General features: G+C 45.1%; 2 protein-coding genes across 3 annotated transcripts; one reads left to right on the plus strand and one right to left on the minus strand.

Moving 5' to 3' along the window:
• Positions 1-4,998: 4,998 nt before the first annotated feature.
• KRR1 (KRR1 small subunit processome component homolog) lies at positions 4,999-11,108 on the plus strand. Its single transcript, XM_055807922.1, has 10 exons — positions 4,999-5,126; positions 5,689-5,864; positions 6,374-6,508; positions 6,732-6,857; positions 6,950-7,033; positions 7,669-7,725; positions 8,208-8,378; positions 8,536-8,613; positions 8,738-8,831; positions 10,471-11,108. Exons 1-10 carry the CDS (start codon positions 5,042-5,044, stop codon positions 10,611-10,613), a joined length of 1,149 nt encoding a protein of 382 aa, XP_055663897.1. The 5' UTR covers positions 4,999-5,041; the 3' UTR covers positions 10,614-11,108.
• A 3,594-nt stretch (positions 11,109-14,702) lies between these two features.
• Positions 14,703-27,839, minus strand: LOC101924907 (glioma pathogenesis-related protein 1-like). Of its 2 annotated transcripts, XM_005242149.4 has the most exons (6): positions 26,531-27,839; positions 21,468-21,713; positions 18,997-19,106; positions 16,849-16,931; positions 15,674-15,700; positions 14,703-15,590 (listed from the first exon to the last, which is right to left on the minus strand). In XM_005242149.4, the coding sequence occupies exons 1-6, from the start codon at positions 26,708-26,710 to the stop codon at positions 15,439-15,441; spliced, it is 798 nt and encodes a 265-aa protein (XP_005242206.1). In that variant the 5' UTR covers positions 26,711-27,839; the 3' UTR covers positions 14,703-15,438. The 2 variants fall into 2 exon arrangements, with proteins under 2 accessions (XP_005242206.1, XP_055663898.1); XM_055807923.1 differs by lacking the exons at positions 14,703-15,590; positions 15,674-15,700; positions 16,849-16,931; positions 18,997-19,106 and adding an exon at positions 19,121-21,247.
• Positions 27,840-27,886: the final 47 nt, after the last annotated feature.

A 27,886-nucleotide genomic window follows, 5' to 3' on the forward strand; every position in this document is an offset into this window, starting at 1 on the left:
CTACCTCCCAGCGCTGGATCACTCAAAAGATGTAATTTTGTTCCAGAAATGAAAGAACTCTATATTAACAGAAAAAGGACAACACATTTCTGATTACTTTTTCTCCATCCTGTCCAATTAATAAGTTTTAGTGGCCAGTTTGAACTATGTTTTGATCACTTGAGAAGTTTTGTATGAAATAGCTGATAACTTAATAGCCAGTCACACCAGGAGAAGCTCTTGCTTGCCCATGTGCCTGTTTCCTGCCCTGTTGTAAACTATAAGAACTAAGAACACCCTAAGCCAAGATAAATTTGAAATACAATTCTCCAGTTGTTTGAATCAAAAGGCAATATTGATTATTTAATTACATAGAAATGATCCAGATGCTGAGCATTTACTACAGATTAATGACTGTCCCAGAGCAGTTAATGGCCCTTCTCACTGCCATCAACACAAGCTGCTTATTAATCCCTGGAAAATGGCTTGCATAACAATCATAACCTGCTGTTAAAGTTTATAAATAGATAAAAGTGTCACATGGATTTATGAGTGCTGAGGCTGAATGGGATCTGTGTGGTGTTCCTAGCGAATGAATGCCTTGTGCATGAGCTCATCTGATTGCTTGAATTATCACAAAATCCCAAGTTGCTCTTTTGGATTGGAAAATGGCATGTAAGAAAGTGCCAAGTGGCTGGAGTCCTATCTACTGACTGGGAAATAATTACTTTGCTGCATAACAGACACCTTCATTCTAACAGCAGTGCTCTGCCTTTTTTATCATATAGCCTGAAATGCATGTAAGGGAGACTGTGCAGCTGTGTTGTTTCATTCCTTTGCTTTGATTTTAAAAGAGAAAAAATGCTTGCCTGTATACACACACACATTGCTGACCTGGGTCCCCCCAAAGCCCAGTGTAGGGGTTGTGTTAGGCTGGGATCTGTATTATTCAGACAAAGGTCTTCAAAGGAGCCCTTCACACCTGGGTCTCTCCATCCCATACTGGGCATTTATAATAATAATGAACACAGTACACACTGCCAGCAAGAGCTGCTTTCAGAAAACACGTTGTCTCTTGGTGCTGGCAGAGCTGGGAGGGCATGCAGATCTGGGGGCTGGGGCGGTTGAGAGCAGAGAATCGCAGTGGCGCCGTGTCCCACTGCCCATGCGGTAGCTGTGCCCCACCACCCCGCTGGCACTTGCAGTGCCCCTTCTGCCTGGGAGCTCAGCTGCCAAGCCAGCGTGTGGGGGAACCTGCTCCTGTGGGGCTGCAGCATCCCCCTCATGACACAGCCCAGCCAGGGTCACCTGGGCACCAGCCTTCGGTCTCCCATCGCCTCTGCAGCCACTGTTCCCCCAGCTAGCTGTCCCCCTCCTAATCCCTCCAGATGAGCGGTGGCTGGTTATTGCATTTAAGCGGTGACTAATAAAAAGGATATAAACATGATATTGTCTGGAGCCTGAAAAGGCTGCCCAGAGGAGTGGAGCGGGTCTGTGGGAGCATCCTGTCCCTACCAGGAATTAGGAAAACGGCTTCCCCATATCTGACCAAACCACAGATCCAAAAGTAAGAGGAAAGGTGAGAAATTACTGTCTCCTTCAAAGAATCAGACAGGACGGGACATGATTCACAGCTTCCAAGCCTGTTAGCACAACTGCCTCTGTTTCCTATTATTTTTAGTGGACCTGTCTCGACTCGACTGGGCAGACATTATTCAGTGTGGCACTGCATCAGAAAGGGTTGTCCATCGTTTGAATTGGAGAAGCTGGGTGCCACAAGGCCCCAGTCCCTTCCGCCTTGCACCATGCACCTCTCTCCTTCTCCAGCACAGAGGCTTGGGAGACTCAATGACCCCCATGCAGCAGCAGCCTGCACAAGGGGTGGGATGCAGGAGAGGAGCAGGCATACAAGCGGGCTGTCACTGCCATTGCAGAGGTTTGAGATGTATGCCTAGAGCAGGCGTGCTGCCCAAGAGATCTGTAGGTGTGAGGAAGGGAAGGTGTATCTCACCAGAGAACTCTCCTCTGACATTCAGCCAGAGAGCGTACTGCTGTAAAGATCCTCTGCCTTACGCATTGCCCTGGCCGTGCCACCTCCCCCCTGCGCCTCTCCCTTGGGGTCCCTCTTCTTTCTTGCTGCAGCCTATAATTTGTCTTCACGCTCTTGACACTTCATGGCCTGCAGCCTCTATACCTTTCTATACCTCTCTATACCTCCCCGCCTCTCATCCCGGTCAGGAAGCTGATTCCCACTGCTGAGCACTGCCAGCATGCCCCTCCCACAGCCCAATTCTGTGATTTTTGGTGGGTTGCATTTTCCTTATGGGAGCAGCCAGGCTGTAAAAAAAAGTGCTGAACTAAACTAATTATCCTCCCTCAAATGCTTGCCAAATCTGCTTTGCAGTGCTTCCACAACACTTGTCCAGTTTTCAGGTGACATAAGCACCGTGCACTTCATGAGCTGCCTCCCCAAGTCCCCCCAGCTCTGCCTTCACATCGACGGGGTGCAGGACCCCAGCCCTGTGCCCACAGGCTATGCAGCCCTGAGGGATACCAGCCCAGCAAGCAGCCCCAGAAGTTTTCTGTGTCCAAGAGCTGAGAGAAGCAAATTTGCCTCCCTGTGCTCGCCCAGGGTCACTGCATCTGTCAATGGCACATCTGGCGAGGCAGAAGCAGGACCCCGGCCTCCCCAGGCAAGGCTGAGCCATGCAGGCAGAAGGCAGCACGTTCCCGTCTTCTCCATCTCCTCCCTCAAGCAGAAACCACTGGGCGGGCGGCAGCTCCCTTGGGGATGCTCCAGTTAGCGCAGCGGTCACTGCCATCTAGTGGGACCACGGACAGATAATCAAGCACCCCAAATGGCCGGAGGGACACCCCAGAAACCTTCTGCTGCGGGGCCTCGCAGATTCCCCTTCCTGCTTTTTTCCCTTTTGTCCTCAGAGCAGAAGGTGAGTACTTGATGTTCTGTTTTGGAGCAGAGATAGTGCCCTGAGAAGCACCTCGCAGCCCCGCAAGGGGATGCTCCGTCCTTCACCGGCCCACAAGTGCACCCACAGAGGCCCTGTTTGAAGGATGTGGACAGACAAAAGAGAAATAAATGGCTAAACCATGCATCAACTCGACAGCAAAATTACATGCGGAAGGGATCCTGGTGTCCTGTTCACTGTGGGAGATGGGGCTGGCGCAGGGCTGGGAGATGGAGCAGGCTAGGAAAGACTGCTGTCAAGCTCAAAGAAAAGTTTAGGGGGATCAAAGCTTCTTTGAATTAATATTTTTTTATGTGTAGATCAGATGATAGGAATATCTTTGGTAAGGAACATATTTTGGTAATTGCCATCATCATGATGGTAATTAAACACCCTAGAATGCAGGCTTTTATGAAAAGGTCTGATGAACACCTGTCAAGGACAATGATGTCCTGCCTCAGAGATGCGAGTGTTCTTGATTTTAAAGGTCTTTTCCAGCTCTTCACTCCATTGGCTTTTCATGGTCCCCGTAAAAGAGAGCAAAGGAGGCATGTTCTTGCTTTTTTACTGAAGAAGAAGCTCATTTACAGGTACAGGAAAGGGGTGGGAGGAGATTGCAGAGCACCCCCCAGAGAACCTTAAATTACATTATTCAACTGGATAATTAGGTCTCATCAGGAACACGTTTTCTGTAGTTATGAGCACTGAAGTACTTCAAGTATTTATCAATGTACTGCAGCACACATTTTGATGATGCTGGTTCTTGTTTTCCTTTACGTTGCATAAGAGCAATTAAAAATTCAAAGCTGAAGAATGTGGCTGGAAAAGATGTTTCACATAAAAGAGGAAGAAGGAAAAAAGACACTTCATATATGCTTCTCACCTCAACCACAGCATTAAATTTCTTTGAGCCTGTCCCTGTAATCACAGTAGAGGCATAGAGTGAGTCCAAAAGGGGCTGCAGAGAGACCTAGGGGAAGTGAGTGGGGTTTCCAGCCGCGTAATCGCCCACCAGGCCCTGTGGCATGAGACAGACCGTGCTGTGTTCACAGGAGCCACTGTCGCCCACCTTGAAATAAAGTAACCCTGATGGAGAGCTGCAGGAATTTTCTCTGTTCACAAGCACAGAGATGTTTTGGTCTGACATGCGGCCTGTAATACCCGACACCTGAGTGTGTTCACTACGACCCAATGTCATCTCAAAAGTAAGTTCGTTTCCCCGTGTGCAAAATCAAAAGTCTAAGAATACAAGATATTGCTTTTAATACGAAGTTGCACAAGTTTGGGTGGTAGGTGAACTATCACCCTTGGTAGTTTCCATAATCATGTTAATACACGATTACACAAACATGAACTTGTTAACTTCCAACCCTCTAACACTGATTGGATGGTAACCTACATAACGGTTATACAGTCTTGGTTAACTACACACACTCATTGAGGAGGGGTCTCTTTGTGGGTCAGGGTAGCTGGCGTAGGGGGTGTGATTTGTAGCATTACAATGAAGATAGTTTGCCCAAGGACACATCTTTGGCTGTTTGTCCAAGGAGTATCAAATACATCTTGATTGCAACAGTCTTGTGTTGCAAAGTGTGATTTCCATGACGTGATTGCTCTTCGAAGTCGCCTTGTCCTAAGCAGCAATTACTTCAGTTAATTGTCCTTGATAGCACTTTGTGTGGGACATCCCAAGTCCAAATAATGCGCACGTTCTGTTTCTTCAAGAATATGTGCAGACTGGTAAAAGAAAACCCTATGTCCATATAGTATTTGTTAGCGTTCTGATCACAAAATTCGGTAAGGCACACAGCAGAGGCCGGCACCGCCGCTCGGGGCGAGGCAGAGCAGCATCCCTCCTGTTCGCACCAGCTTTATTTTCACATTTTTTCTCCCGGGGAAGGCCCACGCGTATTGCTCTGAATACAGAGGGTAACGCCACCAGCAACGCCCCGGCCGCCGCACCCACTCCCCTCAGCCGCTCTGCCCGCCGCCACGGCTGCCACTGCCGCTCCCGGCGTGCCCCGCGCCGCGCCCCGCCCCCTACCGGCGCGCGGCGCTTCCGGTGCCGGGTGAGCGGGGGCGGCGCGCGGGCAGTCATGGCGGATCCTCCGGGGGCGGCTGAGGCCGGGGCGCGGCAAAAAGAAAAACCAAAACCCAGAAACAAAAAGAAGGCTGCGGCAGGTGGGGGCGGGGTGAGAGCTTATGTGGGGCGGGCAGCCGGCTGGTCGGGGAGCCCTCGGGCTGAGGGTACCCGCGTGGCCCCACCGTCCCGTCCCGGCGGTCCCTTGGGTTTCCTGAAACAAGCGGGGGCCGAGGAGCTGGGCCGCGGCACGGGGCGGCGCGGGGGCGGGCGGCTTCCCGGCCCGCGGCGCTGGGCGAGGGGCGGCTGCTGGCTGCGAGGGGCGCGCAGCGGGGGCGCTTTGCTGCGGGGCGGCCGGCCGGCCGGCCTCGGGGCGCGCTGGGCCGGCCTCTTGTTCTCCTATGGCAGCCTGTCCACAGCGCCTAGCTCTGCTGTGGTTGCCTTTGTCTGTTTTTTAAAAGTACCTTAAAGCAGTAATTTAAGGTCAGAAGAAATGCAGAACACATTCGGCAGAGTCTTAAACAAAACTTTGCATCCCTGCTTTCAGTTACAGTACCTTTTGTAGTTAAACGGGGAGGAGATGTAATAGTTACTGATGAAAGAGGAGGAGAAACCTTCGGTTTATGGTTTGCTGGTTTTTTTCTTTTTGTATACCTATAACAGTTGATGAATCTGAACTTCTCACTGTGCCGGATGGATGGAAAGAGCCAGCCTTTACAAGAGAGGATAATCCGAAAGGGCTGTTAGAAGAAAGCAGTTTTGCAACATTATTCCCGAAGTATAGAGAAGCATACTTGAAGGAGTGCTGGCCACTTGTCCAGAAAGCCTTGAGTGAACATGTATGAATACTTACTAATTGTGGTACTATGTTTTATCTTTGGGGATATACAGGTCTTACTTAAGCTTATAAAAATAGTGCAAGCTGCTTTTCTAATACTGCATCTGTGTATATTTCCGTTGTGCTTACATTTACAATTGGTAGTGTAATTTTTTTATTGGTATCAAAATCAGTGAAGGTCTGTGTATTCACATGTGCAGTTCTTTACAGATGCTGTCAGAAAGCTCTCTGCAGCAGCATGTCTTGCCATTCAGGCACTGACAACTCCATTGCATGTGAATTCAGGGAGATGAGGGAGGTGGTATTTTGGGCCTTGTGACACATAATCAGTCTCTTTGGTGTGTGTCTGTATGTGTGAATTTTCTTAAGCTGCAAGTCACATACGGAATTTTGGGAAATGGATCTGCGTCAGTATGTTGTGTTCTGTTTGTTACCTTCTTACTGCCAAAGGTGAGTTCTGAGGTTCTTATTCAGAGATATTGATTCCCTGTTTCTTTTCAAATATTGCAGTTTGTGAATGCAGCGCTGGATCTAATTGAAGGAAGCATGACTGTCACTACCACTAAGAAGACTTTTGATCCATATGCAATCATTAGAGCTAGGGATTTAATAAAACTTCTTGCAAGAAGCGTTCCATTTGAACAGGTCTGTATTAAATTCTGGAAGTTTGTGTCATTCTATCATAATACTTACAAAATAGTACATTTTCAAAATATGGGGTTTACAAGTGAGTTAATTAAAATTAAATATATATTTAAAGTAAACATATCTGAAAGCAAATTGAGAAGAATAAACTGAAATATTCTCTTGACTCTTCTGAATAATACATTTGCATTCCGATGATATTGCCAGCTTTTTGTCTCTTTAGGCAGTTCGTATCCTTCAGGATGATGTTGCATGTGACATCATTAAAATAGGCTCTCTGGTGAGGAAGAGAGACACTTTTATAAAAAGAAGAGCACGACTTCTTGGGCCAAAAGGCTCTACTCTGAAGGTATTTCCTATAGGTGTAGTAACAATTCTTGGACCCAAATTTGTGTGGGGTCTTCAGTTTGCACTTAACTTTGTTTCTTTTTTTTGATGTAGGCCCTGGAACTGTTAACAAACTGTTATATTATGGTGCAGGGCAACACTGTTTCAGCTCTTGGACCCTTTAGTGGGCTGAAAGAGGTAAGAGGAGGCAGGTGAGCTATTTGTATAGCCTACTTCTGTGCCCAGCTCAAGGGCATACAAAAGGCAAAATCTGACAACCTCAGCAGTATCTCACTGACTTTTCAGCTCTGTGTTAGTAAGGTACATTTTACTTGCATGTCCGTAGTCTTAGCAGCTTAGCTGCTGGTTTTTGTTTAAACTGTGAGATCTTTCTGTCTTGGAAAGAAAGTATTTGTGAAATACTGTTCTGGGGATTTCTTTAGTAATAATTTTTGTAGCTTCAGATAAAAGGTGTAAGTGAAAATACTGCAGTTAATGATACATAACCTTAAGGAACATCTAATAGGTTTTTAATAACTATGCAGGAGAAGAATGCTTCTCAAAAGCGAGTTTCTCATGACACATAAAAGCCATGATAACATGACAGTAATGTTTGTGGGGCATGCTGGACTGTATTAGAAACAGCACTTCAGAAATATCAGTAATCTTGTCCTGTGCCACCAGTTAAACATGTGCATTAGCTTTTTAAGTCAACCTACTTTGGGGGGCAGGGGTGAGGAGAGGAAGCAAGACAGTATACCTGGTATTTTAATTTAATAGAATATGAAATACTTGCTGAGTGTTCTGTTCCTTTTCTTTTTTATTAAATACAGGTTAGAAAAGTTGTTTTGGACACAATGAAGAATATACATCCCATATATAACATTAAGGTTAGCATGGTCCACTGTGCATCTTTGTTTGCAAGAAAGTACTATTTCTTCTCAGAGAGTTGTTATATACTTTTTGTGTTTCTGTGTGGTAATACATTTTTGAGAATTTCTGTAGCATGCTTCTTCAAAAAAACCCCTGACACTGGTATCCTCCATTTTACCAGGATATATTGCCATAATATCATTAACAGTATCTGAGAACATACAAGGAAAAGGGTGTATAAACTTTCCCCTCTTTGTTTGGTTGATACTTGCTTGTTTAAATGAGGCACCTTCTCCAGTGCATTTTGTCCCCGTTTGGAGACATATGTATCTTTCTGGTTCTGCTGTTCATAATTAACAGAATGCAGTAAGAGGTGGAAGGTTTGGATGTAGCATATTCACTGTAAGAAAGTTTGGTAAAACTTGTAGTTTTAAGCTTTTGACTATTACTGTAATACCATTTTTAATAACTTCTTTGTGACATTCTAAAACTACTGAAGACTTTGATGATCAAAAGGGAATTATCAAAAGATCCTGAACTGAGGTCTCAAAGTTGGGAAAGATTTTTGCCTAAGTTCAAGCGGAAGAACTTGAAAAAACGGAAGGAGCCAAAGAAGAAAAATACTAAGAAGGAGTACACACCGTTCCCACCTCCGCAGCCAGAAAGCCAGGTCAGCTGAAACTTAATTTGGTTATGCAGGAATATAGTACAACTTAAAATCATGTTCTTGCTAACAGGAGGTTGGGAGGCCGCCTGATTTCCTGGTACTATACATCTGGCTTATAATGCATAATTATCTAAAGTTTTTTGGTACTTGTCTTATGCAGATTGATAAAGAATTGGCAAGTGGTGAATACTTTTTGAAAGAAAGACAGAAGAAACGAAAGCGAATGGAAGAGATAAAGGTAAAGTTGTTCTAACCCACTGTTTGGTTAAACAGCATTTGACTGCTGACTTGGAATGATATTTTATTTTTTGTCCCTTTTTCTCTGCTGTACTGATACTTGACCTTTTTACTGGTAATTTTAGGCAAAGCAAGCTGATGCAGTCAAGAAAAGGCAAGAAGAAAGAAATAAAGCTTTTATCCCACCAAAGGAAAAGACAGTTGTGAAAACAAAGAAAGGTAAACTCTGCGTGCGCGCCCCTTCCCCCCCCCCCCCCCCAAGTCTAAAACCTTCTGCTATTGATTCCTGGGCTGAGTGATTTTGCAGAGGTACAGCTGTAGGAAAAATAAAGGTCATGCAAAAAAATCCTAGTAGTTAAAGATCCATGCCTGGAGTTGCCAGGGACAGTAGAAGGATCATGCAGCCCATAATTTTATACCTATACGATGACAGTTCTCTCTAGAATGCTTTCCTGATGGGAGTACTGGGACAGCCATTTCAACTGGTTGGTCTGGCTGCAACAATTTTTGGCTTTCAGTCTTGTAGAGAAACTGCCATAACTTTTGCATTCAAATGGCTTTTCTGTTAAGTATTTATTTTGGGTTCCTTTTATCTTACTTGAAAACTTACGCCACAAGGAAGTGTTGGCAAAAGATGGGGTAAATAGCTTTTCTAAAAGTTAATATAAAACCACACTATATGCAGAGTAAGAACTTTGTGTTTTCATATGATTTTTTTTTTAACATTAAAGAAACAAGTCTTCAGTTTTCTGGATTCATTGATTATACTACATATTCATTCACTGTATTACATTATGTGTGTTTTGTATTAGCTATGCTACCTACATATTATTACATGACACGTTATGCAATTTCTAATGAACTGAAAAGTTCATGTATTCAAAAAGTCTGTGTTCTGCAGCATTGATATGGTCCTGTTTTGTGATGGCAGCAAATCTTCCATGATCTTGCTATTGACTGTACTGTATCTCAAATACTGTGCTTTTCTAGCTGCTGTGTTTTGACCTCATACCCTCAGTCTTCCAAGAATAAACCATAGCAGTAGTTTGTATGTAGAGAAGAGCTGGTCCAAAGACAGTACTACCCACTGTCAGATGTAGGGATAAACTGGGTGAGATAGGAGAGTTGGATCTGAACTCATGACTCATGCCCAAAGAGAAAATACCGTCACCTAGATGAACATAGGAGTACCTTATTCACATTGCTCAGCATTGTGTTTAATTGAAGTACTCTGGCACTTCCTGTAGAAGTCTCTTACAAAGGTCTTCATGCAGGAGTTAAAGTTCTGTATCGTACTTCCCCAGCCCACCCTTTGCCATCCTGTTTCTAAGAACAGCCATTAATGGATGGCCAAGGAGAGAGTGTAAGGATAGGAACAGGCATGTTTGTGATCTTACCGCCTTAGTTACTTGCAGGAAGACAAAATACCATTAAGCTTTTCCGGGTATAAGAACTCAGTAATAAATTTCTTCTCTTCTTTTGTGAGACCAACCAAGCCAATAGGCCTGTGTCTAAGAAAGCATGTATGTATTAATTTCGGAGGAGTACATCTGTGGCCTGAGGAGTGAGTGATAACAGTTTGTATGTGTGCAGTGTGGCATCTGTTTTCAAATGCAGTTGTATAGGGTTTTTTATATGTTCTCCTTTGAATTCTGCTGAAAGAGGTTTGTGGATGATACTGGTTTCAACAAAAATGATTGTTATAATAGTTTATAAAATCGTCAGTGAACTTAAAATGAGTTTTAACCAATGCCACAGGATGCAGCTTACTGTGTTTATATATGTTTATCTTGTAGACCGTTAAGATTTAGAAAAAGTAAAATTAATGTCTGTTATCTTTGGATTTTTTACTATGTAGCCTCCACTGAGAAAAAAATTGATATTGAAGCCATCAAGGAAAAGGTTAAGAATGCAAAGAAGAAGAAATTAGGAGCACTTCCTGTGGAAGAAGTAAAGTTAAAAATGGCAGCTGATGAAAAGAAAAAAAAGAAAAGGAAGTAATTCACCATCCAAGTTGCTCACTTTTCTCCTATGTTAATGAACATTTTCACACTTGGAAGATTTCAGACTTCTTGCTGTCAGTATAATCTGGACAAGAAAAGACTAGGTAGAAAGGTCATTCTCTTTTCATAAGTACAGTTTAATTAGTGGATATAAAGCAGCTGTGCAAAGTTGCTAAGGCTGGTGAAGAGAATCTGTGCTGCTAAGTAAGAGAATGCATTTGGATAGTATCCATCTGTGAAAAGGGAAGGTTTCATAATAGAAACATTTAGGAGTTCGATGCAGGTTGTCAGGGTTGGAGACCTAGGTGGGAGTTTAAGGTTATTCTTCTGTGAAAGACTACCAGACTATATACAGCCTCAGTTATGGTGATAACTTTTGCAAAACAGGCAAGGTTTCTTACTATATTATGCTTTTGTTTCTGTAAAAGCTGATGATTTTTGTGTGTCTTGTCTTGGTGTTAATAAAGTATTTTAATACATTGTTCTCAAATAATTAGTCATCTACTGCACAACCTACATGTTTTCCAGGAAACAAGCTCATAACTTCATGTGAGAATTAGACAAACCATAATCTTAATTGAATGTCATTAATAACTGTCATTTATTAGCATTCTCCTGGGGGCTGTTAGACAGAATGTGGTACAAAGCAAGTGTTTCCACACAGAATGTGCTGCAGGGAAAGCATAAAGTTTTGTTATCTTTAAACAAATTCTTAATTTATTTCTTGCTTGCAAGTAGGTCTTAAGAAATTGTGTTCCTCTTTCTTTTTTTTTTTTTTTTTTTTTAGGCCCTTCCCCTTTTTAAAGAAAGCTTAAAGGTTTTTAGTTTCCTGAAAATGCAAATTGTGATGAGATAAAGTTCAACAGAAGAGCAGATGTTGCTGATTTAATATGTCTGGGATTAAAGAAGCCAATGTAATGATTAGGAGGTGGTAGAGCCACGCCAATTTCATGATTGTGTTGGGAGTGCTTTTGCCAGGGTTTGGAATTCTGGTTTGCAGAGGAAGGGATTATGCTAGAACATTGCAGCTTGCTGCTTTTAGGTTAGTGACCTTTTATTTGGAACTAGTAAGTGAAAACAGCCATTTCCTTTTTTACATATATAAATAAGAATTTAGTATATATGTGGTTTAAGTAGCCAGTGCATGTGTGTTGAGCTGAGGCCTGCCTTTTAGGGTAAGGGACAACATTAGCCTTAGAGTGCCTGTCAGTTATGTGATCGTTTCTTGGCACTTAATTGTTAAGGAGAAAATGCTTTCAATTCTTTTAGGGACTGCATTGTTCATAAACAGCAGTTAAGTTGTGGAATCAATCAGGAAAATACTACTTCAACAGATACTTCACTGGCATTATGATCAAAAAGTCACAAACACCCATCTCAGAAACTGTCATCAGCTGATGGTTAGTGATACCAGCACTGTGAAAAGCCTTTTGGAAACACCAGCTGGTGTTCAGCAGTTGTGAAGGGGAGACCAGAGTTCAGTACCAGTCGGGTAGTTCAGAGCTCTCATGCAGTGAAAGGGCTGGTTTCAACAGGAGGCACTGCAATGCTTCAGTTTCAATGCCTGTTATCACAGTGCGATCCCACAAAGTAGGAGTCTGCAGAAGCCGTTAAGGAATCTGACTGTAGCAGGGAAGGAGTGTGAGTGTATAAGGGGAGTAAGAGTCCTTGGTTCTGATCTGGCCTGGACCAGGCCCCTTTCGCTGCAGAGGACTGGCACAGGTGTTCCCTGTTCGGTGTTTAAAAAGTTCAAAAAGTACAGAGCTGGTTGCCCCATGCTGGTGTTGCAGGCTGGCATTTCATTTCAGGAACCTGATCTAGCTGAAAGCACCCTACAAAAAGGGTTTCCAGCTGCATCAGCTAACTGCCTGAATGCCTCAGTTGCAGTGCAGGAAAACGTAGTTCAGCTTGGTGGCAGCCTGGCCTTAAATTATATCTCCATGGAAGCAAGCCACAGCTGAGGCAGCTATGTAGTTTTTGCATTGAATCCCTATCCACAGTAAAACTCAACAGATTTCAGGAAGTCTTGTTCTTCTGTTGCTATGAGGTGAAAAGGCTTTGCATTGTATTTAATCTTTTCCAGTTCTTATGGTTGGCAGGTTTCAAGGATTGTTGGTTGGATATTTACTTAAACCGGAAAACCAAGAAAGCTTACTCACATTCCTGTAGGCAAGTTAAACCAAAGTATTTGTCTACTTAAGTATCCATATCTTAAACAGTAACTGCCTGCATGGGCTCACTGTTGGTGCTTTTTACACCTGTCTTCTGAGACAATATGGCTGTACAGTTCTAACTCTTGTATAAAAAGTAAAGAATAGAAAATAAAGTGGGTTTGGAAGGGTAAAAAAGTTTATTTGGTATTTTCATAACAGCTTGAATTATTGCAAACTATCTCCTTAAACTGATTTTAGAGATTACAGACTTGCAAAAAAAGTACCCGAAGGCTGTATTTATATATCAGTGTTTTGCATTTATCGTATGGAATTCATAGGCATATGGCATAAGGTGAATGTGGACAACACAAAGTGGTTTGATCATCCAGAATTAAATGTTTGGATTTTTGGATGTCCTTAAAATGTGATGCAGTACTTGCTTAGCTTTGACTTCCTGACTTTCAGGCTTTTTTGTTTTAAACATACCATGTTGTAAAGTTTGGGGATTTTTTTCCCCTAAGCCCCAGTGATTTACAGGGTTTTTTTAATGAAGCATTTTCTATGGTATTTCCTTAGAGCTGCTGAAGTATATAGTTCAGTGACAGTGCTGTGAATGTTTTGAACTTTAAGGGCTCTGTGTTCATTCTGTTTGCTCTCCTGGAGACCAAGCATAGATTAAACTAAGCAGGGGAGAATTCCTGCCGAGTTTATTTTGGCTCCCTGGACACAGCAGCGAATGCTCTTCCCTCTCCTGCATTTCTCGTTGTGGTGCTAGGATCTAACTGCACATGGCTCCAGCGGGGCAGACGCTGTGCCAGGCTCCGTGCTGGCGTAGGAGCCCCGTGCACGAGAGCATACACAGCGTAAGCCCTGCTGCCCATGTGCTGCTTGCCCTCTGGTTTTCAGACAGGACTTTGCAGTACGTGGAGCTTCAGGCTTGGGTCTTGCACAAAAGAGTGGCGAAAAGAAGCAGGGAGGAAAATAGCTGCTCTGGGTTTTTTTTTAGCAGATAGACCCATGGCCTTGCTTTTACAATGGGGATTTGAACATTTTTTTTCAGACACCCTAATCTGCCCAGTTTGGAAGACAGAACTGAGTTTGACTCTCTCACAAGTAGGCCAGCCACAGGTACTGGGACCCTGATCACTGGAGTGTGGGAAAAGAAACTGCTCATCTCCAGTCTGTGACTGTGATGTCTTGGCTATGGAGGCTCTGGTAGCCTACAAACTAAATACAAAGAAATATCAAGGGCAAAATTCTTAATTTTATTCTCAGCCATATTTGCATTTTGAAAAATGATTTATTCAGGGAATGCTGTGATGCTGAGATGATTCTAGTGCAAGGAAACTACCTAGAAGAGTAACATAGAAACTCTGGGTCCCAGTTCCAGCGTTTTCAGTTAAGATCCACCCCAGTAGCAGGTGGGCAGTGGGTGTGCAGAAACACTGGCAGGTGCTGCAGGGGCAGTATCTTGGAAACTAAGTGGCGAGGGGAGCTTCCTGGTTTCCCAAACAGCACATCTCTGTGCCCTGCAGAGGGGCATGGAGCAGAGGCATCTGTTTAGATATGTTTATGTGTTCTTATAGATACAGATCGCTACAGTCCAGCTGTGAGTTTGTACAGCTCTGCTCCTTCCAGCCGCTGCTCCAGCTGAGCAACTGCAGTCAGTAGAGGACATGCCCAGCTGGACACAGCAGCTGCCTCTGCTGCTTTCTGCCTGCTTCATATGTGAGGGATCCAGGAGACTCATCCTTTGGCAGCTGTTGAACCAAAGGCATAACTACAGGCGCAGCATGATTTTATTTGGAGTTATATGCTGTCTTTCCCAGCATTGTAGTTCTCAGCATTGCAGAGGTCCGAGTCGAATGCGGGGTTTGTGCACCAGCAATGAAGCTTTAGCTCATGTTGCAAATGAATGATTGCCATACATGGGAAGCAGGAAATAATGATTTATTGTTGGAAACAGCAGCCAAAAAAACCTCTATGCTCAGAAAAAAGAAAAAAAAAATACCAGAAAGATTGTGTTGATAAATAATCATGTGTAACTACAGGTGAAACTATGTCTTGGCACTGATGACGAGCGTTTCAAATCAAATTCTAAGCAAAGAGAAGTACCAGTAGCCCCAGTGCGCTATGAGACTGGGAAAGACATTGCCTTCCCCAGGATGCAAATGCCAGAGCTCACAGGGGTCCAAAAATCCCTCAAAAAGACATTTAAATGAAAAACCTCCCCAGGCTACTGTTCATCTTGCTGGAGGAGTGTCCAAGGAAAGCACAATAGGAACAAGGAAGGTGTGTGCTCTGCCTGGGACCTCGGCAGGCTCCTGGGCTGGGCACCCTCCAGCCCTTCCCAAGAAAGTGCGGGTGGGGGGCAGCTGCCTGTGCCTCAGTGTGCTGCCTGGGCAGCGTGCTCCCTTGCCCACCGGATCCTGCTCACACCGCTCCGCTTTGAAGAAATACATGGGTAATTAAAAACCAGTTCCTGGTTCTCGGCAATGAGAAAGCTGCTTATCAGCTCTTCTAGCTGCTGCCTGCAATGAAAAGTGTGTATCCATACATCTAAATCACCTGTGGATGTAAACAACATCTCTACCAATCTTTGTGCTGCCCTGTTATGTGCAGGGAAAGGATGAGTTGACCTAAGTGGTCTCATGGTCTTCTGCCTGTGTGTCACTCGCTGGCGGGTGCTATAGACCAGTATTTTGGTAGAAGCCAGGTGGCCAGAATTGTCAGGGCAAGGAGTAATGGCCTTAAAGCAATAACGGTGATACAGTACTCGTCACATGCAGGTCTGTCCCAGTCTGGATACCACCTGGAATCGCCTATGAACAAAACGCAATTTTTGTTTCAAAGTATAACTGCACCAGGGGCAACAAGTGGAAGCAGTAATTCTGGCGATACTCACTAATGACTTTGTCACGCTCTGCATTTTCTGGAGAGAGAAAAGAAGTGAATGTAAGCAGACTTACATGTTATAAACAATTTGAGTCTTAGTAAAAGAGAACGAAGTGTGAGCCTCATGATGGGCTCAAAACACATCTATGGGGGCTGCATTTCTTTCCAAGAAGAAGCAAAGACCCGCTGACTTTGGGAGAGCCCTGCAGCAACTCCTGGGCCTTGCTGAGGAGCGCACTGTGTTGATTTCTCCCACCAGTGGCTGGCATAGAGAGAGCTCGCTCCTCCAGGCGCGCTTCCCAAGATCACTTTGGCTTTTGCCCGGTGTCTTGCATTTAAAGTCCTCAGCCTGTAGCTAACAAACAGTCCCATGCATCAGGAAATCCCTCTTGTTCCTGTAGTGCTGGTGTTTTAAAGCCACTTTCCTACTCTGCTAGTTCACCTGAGGTCAAGTGCTGGGAAAAAGTGTGACCGTACCCTCAGTTCCCCTCCCTGCAGATGTCCACAGCACAATGCCTTGGCCTTCTTATGGGACTTGCAGAAGGTCTCTTCTCATCCTGACTCCATCCAGCCATTGCAAAGCCAAGTGCAGGAGAATCAGGTGGGCTGCCAGGAGCTCAGGCTGAGCACCACGTCCCTGTGAGGGGCTTTCAAGTGTCAGCCTGGCTGTCTCCCAGTGCTTAGGGGAAAGCAGATGGCCTGGCTGACGTTCACTGGAGCGAGCAGCTTTGGCAGTGCTGTGGCAGCTCTCCCCTCCCACAGTGGCACCGTGGGGGCAAGGCTTGCTTGGGCCTGCACCAGCTCGAGCCACAGCTCGTGCACCAAGTAGCAACCTGGAACCTCCAGGAGGGGACATGTATCCCCTTCTATGCTTCCTATTTCTGCAAGCAGTAACTTCTGGTGGGGGTAAATAACACCTTAAAATGCAGCCACTATATCTCCTGTATCATAACCTCCAGCATCTGAAGAGCAGACCTCACCCCATCACTCCCCAGGGTAGAAAACGGCTCTTTCCACCCTCTTCCCCTGTCTTTGTGCATCACTGCTCACTTGGCTTCTGGCTGCGGTTGCTCAGACTATATTTAGGAACAAGAAAGCACTGTGCCTGCTCCTGCCAGTATTTCTTATGTGCTCTTTCCCTTTCTACCTGTGCTTGGGGAGGAGGGCTGGTTGCCTTCTACTTACTACACAGCTGGCTGGCACACTGATCACCACTGCAGTCACTGCACGCTGCTCCTGTCTTGTATGGGTGCCCTGGGTAGTTCCCACTGCAAAGGAAAGTAACACATGGCTCTCAGACGGCCCTTGGGAGGATAACATCAATACCTACCGCTAATTAGTTTTTAACGTGGGTTTTGCTCTACTTGTGTTGATAGGGAGATGGGTTTTGGATGGCCCGTGTTTGAGTGCCCTGTGCCCAAGACATGCAGCAAAGCAGAAGAGATTAATGGGTCACCCTGCTGTTTAGGAACCTGGAGACAGCAGTATTGCTAATGTGGGAATTAAAATAGTCTCAGAGCTGGATAATTTGTGTGTATGGAGACTGCAGGCTGTCAAAGCTGGCTCTAGCTATGGCAACAAAGCAGGTTCAGCTACTGTGTACGTACATGTGTATTTAACCTTGAAGAGGAATCTCTCATAGGTGGTGATTTCATCCGTTTGTTGGTAAATATTTTAGGAGCGATGTGTGTATCCCCACACTTTCTCCCTCTGCCAGCAGCACGTGTGGCATCAGCTGCCTCTCTCTGCCCAAGCTCTTGGCTTGATTATTACCTGCCCACCACTGATAACTGCACCAAATGCAGCTCAGTGGTTTGCTGTGTTGGAGCATGACCAAAGCGAGATTTACAGCATGCCTCAAACTGACCATAAACGTACCGAGAGGGATTTTATATGCATGCAATCTCAGCAGTGCTAAACTTCGTGGAAAAACCTCACTACTTTCAGCAAGGTGAGGCTTTCATTGCTTGGTTTAAGCTGAAGAAAATTCTTTGGAGTATATTCACTTTAGGAATTGAAATTGTGCGTGCATCTTGCTTTGCCCCTTGGCAGAGTTGAAAATAGTTAAGGGTTAGATAAATGAAGAACTTCAGTTGCTGCTTCTCAAAAGCAAAAGCTGGATGTGACATTACCCTGCTTCTTAGTATGCAACAGCCTGTTTGCAGTGTCCTCACCCAGCAGGGAAGGCCCAGCTTTAAAGCCTCCTCCAGAGCCCCTTGCCTTCACAGAGAGCACCCTGCCTGCTCTGCTGGGTGCTGCTGAGGGTGAGGGCACCACTCCTCTTCCCCATGGGGTCCCTGCCAACGCAGAGCAAGTAATCCAGCATGATTTCAGTCCTCTGCACAACACAGATATTGGCTAAGTGGCAGGAGGAGGAAGGCTTAGCTTATGTCTTTGGGAGGCTTGAGGGACTAAGAGCACCTCATGGCAGCACTGGACTGCTTGCCTGTGTGCAGGGTTTCTGCACCATCTAGTACGGTGGGATGCATAGCTAGGGCCAAGAAGGGAGAGAAGAGGCTGACCTGGGTGATCAGTGGCTTTTGGCTTGAGAACCAGCAGCGGCAATGCTCCCTCGGCCTGTTTGGGTGTGGGGCTTCTGGGGGAGTGGGTTTGTTGCTTTGGCACTTTAGTCATTTCAAAGTATCTGATCAGAGGTACATATTCTTCCAAGAATGAAGCATGGGCAACAGGAATGCCAAACTTGCTCAAGTTCATGGGCTGGCCTGGTTTCAGCCTAACATCGTATGCATGTAAAAATTTTAAAGCTGTATTTAGGCTGTGGTGACATTAGTTAGCTGGAGAAGGGTAAAAAACATTCATCCTAGCTAGATTTCCTACTGATTGTGCACATGAAGGACGTCTGGATAAAATTTTGCCTTGAGCAGCCCCAGCCTCATAAAGAGCCTTCAGCTGCCAAGACTGTAGCTGCAAGCATTGCACACTTCAATATTTATCCAAACCATTGACCTAGAGACTTAATTCTGCAGGCACATGTGGAAATATTTCCAGACTTTGGGCTTGCACCTTGGCAACCATTTTGGGCCATCTTGGCACTCAGGAGCAAGGGTTTAATTTTCAAATTATAACTTCTCTTTTCATGTCAGTATCTCATATTTTACCATTTCTACCATGCCACTGCTTTTTGGCTCCAATACATAGCCTTCATCTAGCAAAAAAAAGCTGACTGGGCAGAGGCATACCCCTTGCTCTGTTTTTGGGACCATTTCCTCCCACAAAACACATGAATAGATGGACTAATCTAACGCAGTTGGACGTTGTGGGAGGGAACGGGTAGGACCCAAACACTGAAAAATTTGTAATGGAAAACCTTACGCTGGCCCGTAGTTGCAGATGAAGTGTGCTGCGTTGGTTATGGAGGAGAATGCCACCCTGGGACAGAAGTGGACAGCACAGCCAACCTTGTAGCTTGTAGCCCAAACAATCTGCAAAGACAGATGAGTACACCGGTGACAAAGCAGCATGTGCAGTGTTACAGAGAAAACCTGCCCTCCTCTGCTCCATGACAGCAAACTGGCTGAAGATCACTCCTTGGGCAGGCTTCACGTGGGAAAGCAGCAGTGATGGGTCTAAAAATCACAGTTTGTTTTTAAAAACGCCTGGTTGTTTTGTCCAATTTACCACATATTTGTTAAAATGATGCTGAAAGAAAGATTAACTGGCTGTAACAGGTAGTTTTCCTTTCTTGCAAAGGAAAAAGTGAAGTTCATCTCCTTTGCTTCAAGGTAATCCATTAACTTTCTGTCTTTCCTGCTGAGGAAGAACAGATCAAATCTGTGCAGAAAAGGCTGCATGATCTGCTACGGCTCCTGTGTGGGCTGATTGTCCCTGTACTAAATCCAGCAGAGACATATAGCCAAACTGCCAGAAGGCACTGGTGTTACAGGAAGAGCAGGGAGAAGGAGCGTGTCCAGGCTGTGGTCCTAGCTTTTGGCATCATGGCCATGACTAAGATAATCTAGAGGTGAGGGCACTACACCATCTAGTGATCCTCTGTCTACCAGAGGCCGTTCGGTTCGATCCAGCATCCTGTATGCAGCTCAAAGAGTACAGTGCAGCCAAATGCCTCCGTCCCAGGAAAATAAACCCCATGACAGAAACAGAGGGGAGACGAAGGCGCAGCTGTACCTGAGGGAGGTACAACAGTAGCAATGACTGACTACGTGAGAGATGTGGAGAGGTTCTGGCAGCACAGGAGATAAAGAAACACACTTGTGCTTCCACTGACTCGAAGAGGAGGCCTAGCCCTTTCTGTTTGTGCCTGTTTGGTGCCAGCTCTGGGAATAGGGGACAATCCTCAGGCTCCTAATGGTGTTTTCAGTGCAGCAGCAGAGCAGAGGCTGCTCCAATGTATAGACAATCGCATCCCCAAGGATGGTGAAGGACCGAATCACAGGACTGTCCCCATCCCAGGCAGCCACAGGCTGAAGCATATGCTGGGGATGTGGTTGTGGTAACTGCAGTAATTGTACCCAGGGGAAACTTCTTTTCTGCACAGCTGGGAAGGAGGAAGAGGAACAAGGCATTCCCTGATGGTGCAGACCCAAGGATGCCTCCCAAAGCTGGCAGACACATGCCTTCTAGCTGCCGTCACTATCACTGTTGACTCCAAGTGAGAATAATCTTAGAATCATGGAATGGTTTGGGTTGGAAGGGACCTTAAAGATCATCCCATTCCAACCTCCCTGCCGTGGGCAGGGACACCTTCCACTAGACCAGGCTGCTCAAAGCCCCACCCAGCCTGGCCTGGAACACTTCCAGGGATGGGGCATCCACAGCTTCTCTGGGCAACCTGTTCCAGTGCCTCACCACCCTCACAGTTAATTTCTTCCTAATATCTAATCTAAATCTTCCCTCATCCAGTTTAAAGCCATTACCCCTTGTCCTATCACTACATGCCCTTGTAAAAAGTCCCTCTCCAGCTTATTTTCTCATTCTCTCCCACACAACTGCCAGGACTGCTCCTCTACAAACAACGTCATACACAGCCCTGCGCCTTAGTGCCAGGTAAGGTGCATTTCACCAATTCCAGAGGCTTATTCTTGCTGTGTCCTTGTGAACAATACCAAAAAGCAACATTCTGTCACCTCTCACAGCTCCTGCATACAAATATCTTCTTTGCACACAAATACCTGCATGTGTTGTTCAGGCACCCCACCAGTTTCAGCATGTCTCTTGAAGTCCTAAATGCATATGTATATCTCTGCAGAAAATATTAAATAGCCTCAGGTCAAAATCTAATCCCTAAAGCCACTGCTGCAAGCTGTCCTGCTGTCCCGTAACCGTGGTTAGCGATTGTGGGGTGGCATGGCAGTGGCGCTCCCCTGACTCACTTTGTCCTCTTCCTTTGGGAATTGTGGTTGGGAAAAATGGGCACGTGATGCTTGCAGAGCTGCAGACATCTCTTTACGTGCCAGTATTTCCCCAGCCCTTGGCACGTGGAGGCTGCCTGCCAGAGCTGGGACCTTGTCACACTGTGCACTGCAGCCCACAGCCATTGCTGTTGCCTGGTTTTTGGCCACTGCTTGGCTAAATGTGACTGCTTGATGGCTGTCCTGTTTTCCTCCTGGAAACAAAATACAACTGGCATAATTAAAATAAAAATGCAGCAACTCTTTTCCTACCTAAAATGGGGACATGAGAATGTCTTGTGCACACAGACATAAAATAAGTCTACAGCACTTACTGGAAAACAGTTCATTGAAGCTTCAACAGAAATCTATAGAGTTTCTGTGTCAAAACAGCAGTGATGGTTCATGGTTTAGATGGAGAAATGCAATGCTTACCTGTGTATAGTGGCCACATGCTCCTCTGCAGTTATTGGTGGCATAAGTGTAGGCGCTGACCTCGTTGTACCAAGAGGTGATAGCTCCTTGCACAGTAAAAATAGAAAGTGAGCCGGTCCAGAGGTTTTCTCCAACAGGGGTAAATCTGGGGTGAGCCTGCCCTGGATCTTTGAGGTATGTATTATGTTTAAACAGGCATTTCTTTGCCCAAGCTTTTGCGGTCTTTGCCAAATCTGGATCCCAGCTCTGCAAAATAAAGACAACTAAAAATCACTTTTTTTGTACCTTAGCAATGCAGTAATTCAGAGCAACTTTCAGGAGAAGATGGGTCTCAGTAGCATGTATGCTTTGGGTTCATTTGTTTTTTGCTTCTGCTGAGACTTACAGAGCTACATGGAGGTTGGCTTGGAGGTTAATTTCTTATTTGAATTTAATTACTCATTAAACTCGAGGAAGTTTTGGGGGTGGTGGGTGATCTTGGCTGACTGGTTTGTTGGACACCAAGAGACTGACACACATCAGTCAAACACAGTGTTTGGGGCACAATGTGCACTTCCAGGCTGTGCCGGCCACGAGAGAATGTCAATGTACTTTAAACAGTGAATTTACAGGAAATCTGGAGTCTGGGGGGTATGCTTACCATACCAGTCAGGCTGGAGTCTTGTGCAGCCTCATGCATTAAGGCCACTGCTTGCAGGTCAGTTCACAAGCACAGTGGGATTTTTTGGGACAGTTTAAACTCAACCCCTCAGGTTGCATCTTTGTGTTTGGTGGCCTCAAATGTTAATGCTGAATTCATATTTGTGGAGTCACTTATTCACTTGCTGTGCAGTCCTACAGAATGTCACCATACGAGCAAATAAGTTAGATAAATGTCCTTTGCACTGGAGGTGGTGCCTGGTTTTGCTGGCTTTTCTTGTGCAGACAACTTGATTCAGCAAATACAGTATCGTACCTCCTGGAAAATGCAGTACCATGAGTGTATGACTAGTTACACTTTGTCATGTCAATGAAGCTGTTCAGCACTGCTGAACTATTTTGGATTGGACTGTTTTAAAAAATAAACTTTTTTAATTTGACCTTGTTTATATGGATTAAAATATGTCAGTTGCTTCTGCAAACAACAAAATCACTAGAGAAAGTGTTTTGAACAGATCAGTAACAGTGACTAAGGACAAGGTAGTTGTTGGATTTTATAACTATGTTTTACACAATACAACTTTTTTGTACCATAGATAAGTCTGAAACAATTTGTGTATTGTTTATGCTACCAATAAGTAATTAGAAATTGCAAGATCATACCAAAATACACCTACAGAGATCTGAAAATATTTTGTAACCTATGTCTTCCATTTCTTCCTGTGGCTAACATTTCAGGAGGTGTATTCATCCACTGTACTGGGTTGACCCTGGCTGGACACCAGATGCCCACCACAGCTGCTCCGTCGCTCCCCTCCTCAGCTGGACAGGGGAGAGAAAATACAACGAAAGGCTCGTGGGTCAGGATAAGGGCAGGGAGAGATCGCTCACCCATTACCATTGTGGGCAAAACAGACGCCTTGGGGAGATTAGTTTAATTTATTACTGATCAAATCAAAGTAGGATAATGAGAAATAAAACCACCCCTCCCTTCTCCCCAGGCTCAACTTCAGTCCCCACCTCTCTCCCCGCTCCCCTCCCCGCAGCGGTGCAGAGGACGGGCAGTGGGGGCTGCGGTCGGTCCATCCCACGCTGTCTCTGCTGCTCCTTCCTCCGCAGGGGGAGGCTCCTCACACTCTGCCCCTGCCCCAGCCTGGGCTCCCTCCCACGGGGCGCAGCCCTTCAGGCACAGGCTGCTCCAGCCTGGGTCCCCCGCGGGGTCACCAGCCCGGCCAGCAAACCTGCCCCAGCCGGGGCTCCTCTGCCCACGGGGCCACAGGTCCTGCTCCAGCAAGGACTTCCCGCGGGGTCAAACCCTCCTTTGGGCATATGCCTGCTCCAGTGTGGGGTCCTCCATGGGCTGAGGGGCACAGCCTTCCCCACCATGGGCTTCACCGTGGGCTGCAGGGGAATCTGCTCCGGCACCTGGAGCCCCTCCTGCCTCCTGCACTGACCTGGGTGTCTGCAGGGCTGCTGCTCTCACATAGTCTCACTCCTCTCTCCTGGCTGCAGTTGTGCAGGTTTTCCCCCCTGTTCTTAAATACATATTCCAAAGGCACTACCACCATCACTGATGGGCTCAGCCTTGGCCAGTGGCAGGTCCATCTTGGAGCCAGTTAGCACTGGCTGTATCAGACATGGGGGAAGCTTCTCACATCTTCTCACAGAAGCCACCCTGCTACCAAAACCCGGCCATGAAAACCCAATACACCCACAAAATGAACACATAAATATTTTGCCTAGGTTCCCAGTGTATTGAATATTAAAGGTGAACTTGGGGCAGGAGGCCTTATTTCAAGTGAGCAGTTGATATTTCCTTAGACGATAACTTTTAAGGACAACGAATACAATCTGGCATTGTACAGAAGTTATCTTCTATCCTAGCATTACCGCAAGTTAAGACAGAGGCTGAGGTTTAGCTCTTGGCAGTGCTCTGAGGTCGCAAGAAGACCATGATGAAAGATGTGTGATAGTGGTGGATGCACCTTAGTGCTTCACAGTCCTGTATTTCACATTCTGCTTTTTAAGAGTCCCCACACCTCTTTTCTTCTTCATCCTATACTAGTATTAATAATAAGTTTAAATTTGATAAAGATATACATAATAAGAAGTTTAAAGGTATATTAATAAGTTTAAATGTACTTTTTCTTTTGTGGTGCGACTGCTTAAACTGGCTGGCAGCTGAAAAAGCAATGTGCAGAAACATAGTTCAGAATGAACTTTAGTATAACTATAGTTATACTCACTTGTTATGCAACTGCATTTATGCAAAAAGATTGGATTAAACTGCATGGGGGAAAATGCACAAGACATGGAGGTTTGCATATAGATATCATTGCTCTTTGAGAAAATAGTAATTACAATTTTTTTCCCCCATGAAATATTTCCCAGTTTTGGTTTTGTAACAGATGAAGTGCTTGTTGATTTAGGTAGGGAAAATTGAATGTATGGCAGGTGAAAAGTGATTAGAGGCAGCAATAAGTCAAAGGAGATTGTTGTGACGCCCTGATGAAACTGGTGGCACTCTTCTGGTTTTGAAAAGCCTTGGAACAGACGTAAGCGATGCTTTGGGTGAATGGGAAAGGGGTCACATTTGTCAGATGAAAAAAAATTTAGATCAGCCTTCTCATTTTATAATAAACGTATTATAAATAGAGATGGCTGATATTCATTACTTGTGGTTAAAGGAGTTTCTGTCTTTTATTTTCTTTTTAAAAAATATTTTTCCAAAAGGTGGAAATGCCCTGAGTTCATAGTCTTCATTTTTACGTATCTGCATGGACAGTTATCTACAGCAAACAGAAGTTCCCTGTTAAATAAAGAAGTCATCTTAACTTCCTCATTTTTTAAAGTGCTAAAGGCCATTAAAAAATGAATATATATGCTGGTTTAAATTCTGATGCTTTTACTTTCAAAATAGATTTTGTCATGTAATTTACTGTTTTCTCCACATTAACTTCTTCCTGGGAGAGGTCATACTTCAGACTAGGGGTTTTGCAGTGTTGTAAAAGAAATTTACCATGATTTAGTTCTTTTTTTATTTGTAATAATATATGTTTGTTTGTTTATGAAGCCATTTTTTTTCAGACTTCACTTCTTTTTCAAAAGGAAAAAATAGGCATGGTTTTAAAAGATGACTGCTGCTTTTTAAATGCGTCATAGCAAGATTTTGTTAGCATAGGGCCAGTAAAGGAAACAGAGTCTAGAGCAATACATACTGGAAGTTCAGGATGCCTGGCTGAAGAAAGATAGAGAAAAAAATACATCTAGAAGAGAAACTAAACTGTTTCCTGTCAGTTTTGCAACTCGGGCTTGCTCACTGCTCACTTACCCCTCCCTAATGGGTAATCACTTTTTCAGTGTTTGACAACCAGAAATGGAAAATGAGCTTTTTATTTTTTGAACTTTGGTTGGTGTGTTGCTAATTACAGACGTGGTTATGCCCTCTCCTGGTGGTGACCATGCGAGATAGTAAGAAAGAGGAGCAAAAGGAAAGAGATCACAATTAGGACAATAGCAGTGGTCTGAGAAGGTCTGTGGAGATGAACCCAAAGAGAAACATGGTATCTTAAGTATTAACCGGTCAAAGCACAAAAGGTGATGGATGTTGCAAGAGACAGCTCCCAAGCTACTGGAATTGAACATCTCACAAATCAGAGATGGGCTTCTCAGCCGTAAGCCCGGCTTTGTGCATGCATTTACAGCTTCCTCTTGCTGGGTTTTCCATGTGCCACCCAGTGTGGAGACAAGTGTCACGAGCCATCTGAAGTGAGAGGTGGCAACTTTTGGATAAATTTTGAATCACAGCCGGCTGTCTTTTGCACAGTGGCTGCAGATATTGCCCCCTGATGCAGCCAGGGAGAAGGCGTGGGGCAGAATGGTGTGCGACCCCATGCCTCCAGCGCTCGCTTCTGCTGCACTTGTTGCTTTTTGGCTTCCCTGCAGCCCTGGCACCTAGGAACAGCTGCTCTGTTGGCTCAGCCCATGAGAGCTTTGCAAAGAAAGCTCAGGGAAAGCTCTCCAATGTCATTTGGCAACGGTCTCTGCCCTTGTCGACTCAAGTATGAAAGGTTGTGCTTAGATCTGCACGTAAATTATGCCTCAGGCTGCTGAGCTGCAGTGCCTTGAATGAGGAGGTTTTTCACAGCACAAAATGACAGTGTTAAAGGTTGAGGGTTGAAATCTTGGGTTTCAAATCAGGAAATTAAGCCAGGCAAAATGACACATATCTGATCATTTATAGCAATGTGATAATCAGAGCCTCTTCCTCTGCTCTTGAAAGAAAAAGCTCTTTTGACTCCAGGAAGTTGGGGTTGGTTGTTTTTTTCTATTTCTTTGCATTGGATCACAAAAGCAATCTTTGAAAATCATAAGCACCATCCCAACGCTACACACTTGCATGTAAGTCATGAAGATTCCCTTACCATGTACAGCATGTTGCTAGCTGGTGGATTCACTCCAGAGCGGAATCTGTTATGGGTTTGCACACATTCCTCAATAAAGTTTGGATCTCCAACATCAGGCAACACCGGTGGTTCGTAGGAGTCAGAGAAACAACAGAAGTGCAGTAAAGCCAGCACGCAGGCAGAAAATGTGCTTGTCATGATTCACAGCCTCTGGTCTTCCAGTTTTAAGAGCAGAGTGTTTGAGCTGTAATGAGGTGTTTTTTGCTGCACCAGCAGCGTTTTGCTTGGAAGGCTTGTGGGCTGGACTTATCTTACCCATGGTAATTGAATATGGCGTTGGTCACAGGAAACGAGTCATGTTTCAAAAGCGTTGCTATGAGAATAAGGAAATTAAGCTACAAGTTCACATCAGAGCTGTGGCAGCTTTGTCTCTCTCTTTTTTTCTTCTTTCTTTGATTGTGGTGGGTAAGCTGCTTCTCTCCTGTCCTTTGGGCTTTGTTTTTGTTTCTTTTGCCCCCACCATCCTATCCATAGCAATCACTATGGATCGCAGTAAAGTTTTGGATAATTTTTCTGCTTTTCATGAAAATAGCATTCCTGTTAAGGCTGTTAGTCTGAGCCAAATCACTGTGAGAATTTATTTAAACTATGACTACAGTATAAATTGAGTTATTGGAGGGTTAGGTTTGCCTGAGAACTGCAGTTTAAATATGCTGCATTTATTGATGGATTTCTCCTGTGATCACATGTGCTATGTGTTGCCATCAGTTTCTCCTCCCAAACTTTAGCAGTTTGTAGTTCATTCCCCGCAGCCCAAGCCCCCAGCAGAGCTGGATGCTATGAAGGTTGGTGCTGTCTGGCACCCATGCTGGGTTTCACACCAAGGCGCTGGGAGCTGATGCCCCACGCATGTTGCCTTGGGTGCCCAACACTCCCCGCTCAGACACACCACCATCACCACCCTCTTCCTCACACTGCCCTTAACTATCACCTGTCCATCAAACTCAGGCCCTTCCCCACAGTCCCAACTTGGACATTTCTGTGGGAATGCAGTTGGGTTTCTTCCCACTCCAGGTTTTGTTCTAGGAATTTTCATCCTTTGAACACCTGGGTGTAGGTCCTGGTTATCACTTCAGCGCATGCAGTCCTGTGTTGGGGCTGGTGGCAAGGCCACATTCAGGTTGGTGGTCTGGGGTCATGCTGTGAGCCTGCAACAGCCACCCCACAAGCACACATTAAGTCCTGTGAGTCTCGCACCTCCAGCTCTTCATGGCGAGACAGCTTACAGGCGAAAAGGCCCTCTGAGGTAATCACGGATGAGAAGCACTATGTTCACAGCTCCCTTACAGACCTCTTGTTAGAGCAGAGTAACGT

The sequence above is a fragment of the Falco peregrinus genome, chromosome 6, assembly GCF_023634155.1.
Source record: "Falco peregrinus isolate bFalPer1 chromosome 6, bFalPer1.pri, whole genome shotgun sequence".
NCBI lineage: Eukaryota > Metazoa > Chordata > Aves > Falconiformes > Falconidae > Falco > Falco peregrinus.